Genomic DNA, 10,452 nt, shown 5'->3' with positions numbered 1-10,452 from the left:
TAAACGTTGTATTAACGTTCTTGCTTGGTTAACTTATAAGAAGTTATTCACACGTTCAATTCTCCCATTATATAAACGTTCTCTTAATGTTTTTCTAAGATAATGAAAAACGTTTCATTCATAACAAGGTAGCCTATATAATAGGCCTATAGAACCTAAAACAAGAACTTTCAGATTTTAAAATTAAGACAAAAATAAATAAAAAAGACCCATGAATCATGTCTATAATATGTGTAATGTAGTCCACTGAAGTCGAGTTGAATTGAACCCAAGTAGGCCTATAGTTTATTCCAATAAACCGATTTGGGTTGAAGTGACCATATGAAATTAACATGAACATAAACTTGGAAATTGTTGTAAAAATGAGCTATATAAATTAAATTAACTTTAACTTGTGGATGTCATTGGTTGTTTTTGGTCATAATCCTTGTCCTTGTGTTCCCATTGTCTCTTGTCTAGCTTTGTTCCCTGTACCATTGTTGGTGATTCTATGTTTAGTCCAAGTTTATGTTCATGTTAATTTCATATGGTCACTTCAACCCAAATCGGTTTACTGGAATAAACTATAGGCCTACTTGGGTTCAATTCAACTCGACTTCAGTGGACTACATTACACATATTATAGACATGATTCATGGGTCTTTTTTTATTTATTTTAGGTTCTTCATATAGGCTAGGCCTATTATATAGGCTACCTTGTTATATAAAAAACATTAAGAAAGGTTTTAATAATTATTAAAACATTTCTTAATGTTTTTTTTATTGAATGAAACGTTTTTCATTATCTTAGAAAAACATTAAGAGAAGGTTTATATAATGGGAGAATTGAACGTTTGAATAACGTTCTTATAACATAAAGGGAGAATTGAACGTTCTAACGTTATTATAACCAGGAAATAACATTAATACAACGTTTACATAACGGGAGAATTGAACTTTCTTATAACCAAGAAATAACGTTAATACAACGTCTAAAAAACTGGACTTTTTGAAATTCCCTAGAACATTCAGAAATAACGTTTTTATAACTTAATGGGAACGTTATGAAAACGTTCTTATAACCTAAAATTGTTAGCTGCGGGGAAGAGGAGCGATTCGCGATTGCACTGAACACGTTTTAAGTGCAGGCATATTCTCTGAGCGAGGCAGCGAGCCCACTCAGCCCAGAGAGAGAATTCTTACAAGAGAAGTGTATCTGAGAGCGCGTGCCCAGTTCCCGCGCGCGAGCAGAGAGATTCACGCTCGGCACATCATATTCCGCGCGCGAGCAGAGAGATTCACGCTCGGCACATCATATTCCGCGCGCGAGCAGAGAGATTCACGCTCGCGCATAATATTAATGTACTTTCGCGCTACAATAATGCGCTCTCGACATTGGACAGGATAATAACGCCATAGAGACATGACACAAGTGCTGAGAAACCAAAAGCATTATGGGTACATCGTGGGTTAGTTTCATAAGTGTGCCGGAAGAGACACTGAGGAGGACTGTGAGTCTGTCATTCACGAGCTTTACAATGACCAGATCTGCATTGCGCAATTTCAAAAGAAATGAGCGTCTGTGATGCTACGATTCACGGGTCTGGCTGCACGTCCCCTGGCCTGCTCCTGGAAGAGGAATCCTCTGTCTACTAAACAACACGAGTCCCATTGCAAACCCTGGTGGCATCAGCGCGCGCGCCCCCATGCCAGCTGCGCAGTTTCTCCGGAGCGCGCATGGCATCACCTGCGCAGACCGTCTGCGCAATACAGACGCTACAGTAAAGATGCAGGCAGGGACTCTGAGGACAGTGAGCATCCTGGCATCACAGTGGTGGGGAGCCCGGATCCCATCACGTGGATCAGGAATAAGTGCATCTTGTTTTTAATTGAACTGTATTTTGGCTTGAAGTTCAGTGTGGAGTTTGACAGCGGTGTGAAACAGGTTGGTCAAAAGTGTCTAATGAGGGAAAAATCCTTAAAATCTTACTCTTACACACAGACAAGGTTTAAGATAGTCTCAGACTAAAATGCATGCATGTTTGAGTGGTTTTAACTGAAAACAACTTGCACTTATATCTTAAAATATGTCAGTGCCATTGTTTTGTCTCAAGATGCACACCAGTAATGTCTTTTTTTCTAAGGCAAGTTTATAAAAGCTACTTAATTGTCCTAATTGAACTAAGGCCTAATCCTGTCTTAATCTAAGCCCTGTCTTTGAAACCAGGCCAAAAAGTCTAATGCAAGGTTATTATAGTTAAAGTTAACTAACTCTAAAAAAAAAAAAGTCACTTAATTAAAAAAAAAAACATTAACTGAAATAAAATTAAAACATATTTTTTAAAATACATAAAAAAACAATTTAACTTAATGTACTAAATAAAATAACTCAAAAAAATTTTTTTTTAGAAAAATACAACAAAATTACTTAAACTTTAACTAAAATTACAAATATAAAAATAAAACTATTTTATTTCGGCTAGTTGCCAAGGCAAGATTTCTCATATTTATTTATTTAACTTTTAAAAACAATAAAATAAACAATAACTATGACACTTGAAATTAAACCAGTAATTAAAATCTAATTTAAATTAGAATATTAATAAAAATAATAATAGTATCTCCATGATACTAAAATAACACAGATAATGGAGTTAGAGAGCATTTGGCCAAAAAACAACAACAACATAAATAATGCTATTTAATGACAGTAAATGACATCTCAGAGCAAATTTTTTTTTTTAGAAATTAAATGTACACTTTATTTGGTAACACTCTATTTTACAGTGTCCTCGTTACATATGTTACATGTAATTACCGTAGTAATAACAGTAAATGATGCATAATTACATGCAACTAACCCCCTATAGTAAGTACATGTAGTTAATTAATATTACTCAGTACTTAAATATATAATCACACTGTAACAATGACACCTTAAAATAAAGTGTAACCCTTTATTTTAAGATGTCCATGTTACAGTGTAATTATACATGTACGTTCTGAGTAATAATAATCAACATGTACTTACTTTAAGGTTAGGGTTTTAGTTGCATGTAATTATTCATAATTTACAGTAGTTAACTTACTACATGTAACAATGCCGCTGTAAAATGAAGTGTTGCCACACGATACTGATGTGTTTATGAATAAGTGAGTATATTGTGATGACCTGTGTCCGCAGGCGGTGGTGCACGTGTCCGCTCTGCTGTCCACTGGCAGGTTTGAGGAGCTGAGAACTGTGATGTCCAGAAAGGTTCGTTCATCACTTATATATAAATGACTGATTTGCCAAACATCTTAAAGGGGTGGTATAATGCCCCTTCACAACATGTAAAATAAGTATTTGATGCCCCCAGAGTGTGTATGTGAAGTTTTAGCTCAAAATACACCACAGATATTTCAATATAGCATGTTAAAATTGTCACTTTTTGAGGGTTAGCAAAAACGCAGTTTTTGTGTGTGTCCCTTTAAATGCAAATGAGCTGCTGCTCCCGGCACAGTGGGCGGAGCTTCAAGAGCTCATGTCCTTGGCTTTTACCTCGCACACACATGCACTGAAAATTTCAAAAACTTTTGGCCTTTTATGTTTAAACCGGAGTCAGACAAAGATGGAGAGGCTTAAGAAGAAGTGACAACATGTAGAATGCAAGTTATGTAACTGGATATTTCTGAATGGTTAGTTGAAGAATTTATGCAGCTAGTTAACTTAACTATCTTCTAGTCATTGATTAGCATATTCTGTCCATAGATATCCATAATAAAGGCTAGATGTCTTACGGCGGAGGTCATCACCGGCGGCCATCTTGTCACAGGCAAGCTTTCTGGCGGGCTCTGTGGTGCCTGATGTAAGATGAGTGATCAGCACGAACACAAATACTCTTATCTCGTTGAAATCTTGACGGATTTACAAACGGTTTGGTTTCTTACAAACGTTATTAACGTGGCTATAATTCTGGATGATTATTTATTTATACACTTATTATTCATAAGTATGCAGTGTCATAACTACATCTCTGACGTTTATAACAAACCAAACCGTTTGAAAATCGGTAGAAAATTGAGCAAGTTATGGTTATTTAAAAAGTACATGCACCATTAAAACACAATGTTACGAGTGAGCGAGCTGCCTGTGACAAGATGGCCGCCAGGTGCGGACGTCGACCTCCATTGGCCAGCAGCGCGGACGAGACATCTAGCCTTTATTATGGATATCTATGATTCTGTCATGATAATCTATAAATCGTGTTCCAGGGGCGGGCTTTATGTAAATTTTAGGGTTGGTGATGTCACTAACCCTGGAGGAATGTCATTGTAGTTCCTTCCAAGCCGTTAGTTGTAGTCCTTAAAAAACTATTTCTTTAAAAGCAAATATCTCCCTTTGCTTTGAACTTTGAGCGTTGTAACTTTGCAGATGTTGTTTGCGCTCAAACAGCAACTTTACACACTTGCTAAAGTTAGAAAAGTGAAATCATAATCAACCACCACTTTAAGTCATGTAAGGCCTATAAACCATGTTTTGTCTTGTGTACAGGCTATTGAAAGTGTCAGAAAGAAATGTACAAGTCTGTCAGAGGCCCAAAAAAGACATCTTGCAATTTCCCTTGATGACATGATATTTCTGCTGCCTGAGGACGTTTCCATATTCTTCGACCAAACCGGTGAGTCTTACTCTCTTCATTCGTCTCGTTAAAAATGATGAATATGTATGTTGTAACTTTCTATAAACGAGTCTAGCAGACTTTCAGAAATATGCACTGATTAAAGAAAATGAAAATGAACAGGATGGAATTATAGATTAAAACCGAACCATTTGAGAATATAAAAGTTCAAATTTTTTAAATGATTATTTTGATGCTTGAAGTATTTGACTCGATATTGATGTTTTTTTTTTTTTTGTAATTCTGTCAGACAAGATTGAATGAATCAGAGTGACACAAACCAACTGATATAAATATAAAATCCATTGCTAATACTTACTGAAGTTTGTGCTGTTGCTTTCCCTCCAAAGTGATGTCACTTCCTGGAGGATGATGATGTCATTAAGAACTGGCCTTTGAAAAATGAACATGAGGGAAAGTGATATTTGGGAAACAAATTAAAAAAGAATTGTTCACAGATTAAAACAATATTAACAATAACACCTTTTGTTTGAATTATTTGATTTAAAAAAAAATTTGTTAGATGTTAGTAGTAAAATAATTAAAAATTCACCCATGCATCATTTAATTATGATACTGTGTTTCCCAATATATTAACATATATATAGACATGAAAATGCAAAGCAAGGCTGAGGGAAACATTGAGCGAAAATAAATAAGAATGGTAAAATTTCAAAGTCTATTATAATTATATGAAATAATTAACTTCAGCTATTTACAAATAATATTTTTATTTTAAAATATGCACAAATTCACTCTTATTCGTATATCTAATATGTAATAAAGGCAAAACGCTTCTAATCACATTCAGTTGTGAATTACATGAATCATGTAAATAATAGCATATTTTCAATTCAAAACGGTGACATTTCATAAAAAAGTTGAGTGGTTTGCATCACTGGATATTTCTGTCGTAAAACAGCTGTCGACTATTAAATGTTAAGCTACTTTTTCACTGTTAAAAGTAAAACTAAAGCATTGCATTGGAGTTCGGACTCGAAACAAACTTTGTTGCATTATTTTCCTGTTATCTCTGTAAAGCTGCTTTGAAACACTGTATTGTAAAAAGCGCTATATAAAAAAGCTGACTTGACTCTCTTCTGTGAACAGCAAGCCCCGCCTTCTTTGATCTGATTGGCCACCTCAGTGACTTTGACATGCGCTGTTAGACCGCTGACACAGAACAGCCTATAATGTAACTTTTAAAACTTTTTGTCATCCTAACAACAAAGTGCAGCAGAGCAGCATCAAGATTATGAAATATTTGTCAATGTTGGTGCCGGCGAATGACCCGGTCCTCAGGCTGACCCTGATGGACGAGTCAGACCGTGGAGTTGAACACCTCTGGTTCTCCTATAGGCAGTAAGTTTGTTTACATCACGATGAGGCTTTGGTACCTGTCCAGCGCAGACGTCCCCGAGGACCCCGAGAGCACACGAATCTTCAAGATGGATTTAACTGGAGAAGATGGCCCTCAAAAAAAGATCATCACAGCTGTGTACGAGTAAGTGCGGCGTGCCAGAACGCGTCGAAGAGCTGAATGTTGAGGAAAATAATAAATTATATTTTATAAACATGTTTTTATAAAGCATTTCATTTAATAATATTGTTATATTACTAAAAATAAATTCAAATATTAAAATAAATATTTTATTTATATTTATTTTATAATATATTTGAACATGTTGGTCTAATAAATAGGCTTGATTTTTTCTTTCTGATTTTGGGCTGAAATGTGACCTGGCCTTGTTTTTATAAGATTCACCCTATGTAGATTTCAGATGTCCTTATGTTTACCCTAGTATAAATTTTTTTTTTTAAAACCTATACCAAAATCTTTTTAAAATACATTTATCTCATACTAAGTATACTTCAAAGCCATTAACATATTTATTGACAGTTCACTTAAGACTGAATGATGTAAAATTATAATTAGTGTGTGTTTCTTTATTGCACATTTCTTAATATTATGCCTAAAATGTGTTTTAACATCATCACTATTAATAAGGATTGTACGATCTCTGTATAACATCAGTCTTTAAATGCAATATATTTAAAGTGTACCTAAAGTATACTTGCAATAGTTCCACTTTAGCACAATCAAATACACTTAAGTATATTTTTAGTTGAACTTAATGCACTTTAGTTATCCAGAAATAGTGCTGAAGTAAAACATTTGTAGTTCCAATTTAGCAGACTTTACCAGTTTAGTATACCAAAAGTACAATTGCAGAGTATTTTTATTAAGCACATACATATGTAAATGTATTTTGTGGTATACTTAGCACAAAATAAATGTACTTCAAATACATTTTTTTCACAGCATAATTGCCACCAGCATTCGTTTTCAGTCCAAATACGCATAGATGGAGCGACTGTATGTTTGGCACTCTAGGGTAGATTTCATACACTACTCTTTGAAAGAGTCACACTCAAAACATAATTAGAAGTCAAGCGCTCTTGTAAAGTTGCACCTTGCGTGACAGATTCTCCCCACAGACACAGATCGTTGACGTAAACTGCACACAACCATAAGTCTGACTGATGAATGCCAGCACAGCTTCAAATGATCTTAAATATACTTAATGGATTTCTCCCTTATGACAGACATTTGTTTTCCGCAGTGCTTTGATGGATATATAGATGTTAATAGGTTCGCTCTCAGCTGTTTGCACACTCCTCTTTTTCTCTCGTGTTTCAAAACATCTTTCCATCTGTCACATTAGCACGTTCTACAGAGCTGTCGCTCAGCAAGTGCGGTTTCTAAGTTAACTTTGTGAAAGTGTCATACTTCAGATCGCCCTAGTGTGGGTCTGATGTGACACGTTTTTTTTTTTTTTTTGCACCAAAGAGTTTTTTTTTTTTATCATGGTATATCAAGTTTTCAGATTTTCCATTGAATTACAGCAGGGATGCCATATCAAAATTATGTCAATATTATAAATCTATAACTTGCCTTTTTTCACCACATGATCTTATCAGGTGCAACAACATGGCATTTATTAATAAAATATCCGCTTGTTATAATAGTAATGCACATTTCTATACAGAACATATATTTTTGTAGTTATGCTCTGCTTTAACATATTTCATATGCTAGATATTGCTCGTGTACCGTAAAATTTGCCCACAAGCCATAGATAGAGAGGTCCGATTCGTAAGTGAATCATTCTTCGTGAGTCTATTCAGTCAAAAGGGTTCACAAAATATTCTGGGTCTTAATTTGAATGATTTTTAAAATCCCTATCCTGCATTTCAAAAGCAAAAGCAACAATTTTCTATTCTCTAAAGAAATGTTAACAGCTTATAATGCTGTGTTTGTTGAAGGTTTCATCTCGAGTTGAATGCTGGAGCTGATCCAGATTGGACGGTGACACGGATATGGCACTGGAAGCAACTGGAGTAAAAAAGCGAGACTTTCTGGACAACATCATTGACTTCATCGGACTTGACCTTATTTACACCTTATGTTAACATCCATCTCAGTGGTCAGATGAGACACATCAATGTTTCAAAGCCCAGAGTTTAAAACCCTTGATGTAGGGCACTGGTTGATTGACAGGCGAGTCGGTGGTTCACGAAATCACTGTTCAAATGTGATTCAACATGTTTTAGGCCCCATTTACACCTGTAGCACTGACCACTTGCGATCGAAGACTGACCTCATCTACACCTGGTATTAAGATGAAGAATCACTCAGACCTGTTCTCATGTAGCATCAGTTTATTTAATAAAATAACAGTTCATTCTGCCATGTCATTTTTTTTTTAGTTATGGGATTTGTTTGGTTTGAAAAAATATTAGTATGGCATTATAATTATATTGCATAGATAATGAAACCTATGAAGATGTTCTGCATTTTCTTAACAAATAAGCAAGGTTCACAATCAAATTGACTGTAATGTGGACAACATCGAGTTATTACTGGGATGCAGTGAGAATGATCTGTCTTACTTCTCAATTAAAAATCAGTGTAAATTAAACTCACACAATGGGAATGAGAGGAGATGTGCTTTATTGTCATAAATGTCACAAATCAAAACAGGCTTAGTTTACTTAATGCAAAACATATTTTTTCCTTTTGATTTTGATAACATGATGCATTTGCAAGTTTCCATGAGATTCACCTCCATAAATGTTATTTACAATTAAATGATACATACAATTTAAAATCCAGAAAAAAAACAAGCATCCGTTTTGAATGATTTTTAGTCGATATTGTGAGCTTGTTACAGCGAGTTTTTCCAAAATATTTCTGTGTCAAATCTAATCTAAGTCTAATGCACTTCCATTACAAGCAGCGATTATAAAACATTATAAAAAGTCACTTTCAGATCAAGCATGCCACAAATGAAGATTTCCAACAAGATAAACAGCCCTAATTAATTATGATATTTGATACGTTCAGATCGCACAGAACCACAGATGGTTGTTGAGACTAATTATCACCTAATTTAGATATTAAAATAAATCCTTTGTTAAACTGACAGAAAGATGTTCTCACCCATGCGTGGATGTCATCCTATTTCTCTTTTATGGCATGTCATTGTTTATGCATTCATGGCTTTACAGGGAGTCATCGAATTATCATTGACTGAAATTCATTAAATCATTTAGAAATATGGCTTTGGGATTATTATAATTTTTGTAGGCAGAAATGGATTGTTCTGTTCAACTTGCGTGGGTGTTTTGTCACATGTGTGCAAACAAGTCATAATATGATTAACAGTGGATATCATACCTCCTGTTTCAATTGAAATAAATATGTTAATACCATATTAGGCAATTAATCACGCTGGCTTCAACTACATGTGAACTGAACAAAAGAAAATAAAAGCATTAATGTGCTTTACAAAGCTATTTTGCACTCCTCTAGGCTTTTATCATGGATTAGGGACTGTGCTGGTATTATTAATCAGTTTGTTGTACTGAACATTAACTCATATTTCTGATGTATGCGTTATATTGATGTTGCCAAATAAGGCTGATGAATTCATCTCTCTGTCTACTGTATATTTGCTTATGCAATTAAAGTCGACATGAAATGCAGCTCACAACGCATTTTCCTTCTGCAATCTGATGCATTTCCATGTGATAGTCAACATGTCAGGACCTGACTTTACAGAATGCATTGGATTGTGAAAAGGAGCAGGACATGTATTAATTAGTAAAGAGGTTCCAGTTGACTTTAACATAAAGATTGAGATTTACTAGTCCAAGAGATGAATAGGTGAATACTGATGTGTAGGTGGAAAATAACCATCATTATTCATAACAGATAACAACACATTATCAGCTGTGTGTGATAAAGTCCTTTAGGAGAAAATGGTAATTGACAGCAATCTAAATGCAGCGTATGTCCTCTAAGTAAACTCAATGTTATCCTGGGAGGCAAAAATTCATTACTAAGCTGAGCTATTATTACGCTACATTGAGAGCACTTCTTATTGCAGTCAGGCCCGTTGCAGCACTTTGCTTCATTTGACAAGAGACTAAATTAAACAAATAACATGGCTGAAATTACCGCTGACCCAATAATGGATCTGAACTAATAAAATACTGCAGTTGTGGAAGTCATGAGGGTCTGAACCCACTTCAAATTAAACACTGGAGTAGTAATTATTACTAGTTTAATGTGTCCACACTGATTGTTGTTCAAACTTTTCCAGTTGCAGTTTCTGCATTCATCACAATACTGAAGTGATCTCTTGAAAGGCACTTGAAACTTTAAAAGCACACTGCTCTTACTTGTCATTTTTTTCAACGCTACTTTTTCTCCTAAATGGTCTGAACAAAGGCAAATTTTGGATTA

General features: G+C 34.8%; 1 protein-coding gene across 1 annotated transcript; it reads left to right on the top strand.

Moving 5' to 3' along the window:
* The first annotated feature begins 1,441 nt into the window (after positions 1-1,441).
* On the top strand, positions 1,442-8,108 carry si:dkey-82o10.4 (uncharacterized protein LOC797793 homolog). Its single transcript, XM_056241491.1, has 5 exons — positions 1,442-1,924; positions 3,164-3,235; positions 4,514-4,640; positions 6,000-6,144; positions 7,968-8,108. The coding sequence occupies exons 1-5, from the start codon at positions 1,565-1,567 to the stop codon at positions 8,044-8,046; spliced, it is 783 nt and encodes a 260-aa protein (XP_056097466.1). The 5' UTR covers positions 1,442-1,564; the 3' UTR covers positions 8,047-8,108.
* Positions 8,109-10,452: the final 2,344 nt, after the last annotated feature.

This window comes from Rhinichthys klamathensis, unplaced genomic scaffold, assembly GCF_029890125.1.
Source record: "Rhinichthys klamathensis goyatoka isolate OS25496 unplaced genomic scaffold, OSU_Roscu_1.1 h1tg000646l_1, whole genome shotgun sequence".
Lineage (NCBI taxonomy): Eukaryota > Metazoa > Chordata > Actinopteri > Cypriniformes > Leuciscidae > Rhinichthys > Rhinichthys klamathensis.
Note: the sequence above shows the minus strand (reverse complement) of the source record. Positions and strands in the feature narration are given on the sequence as shown.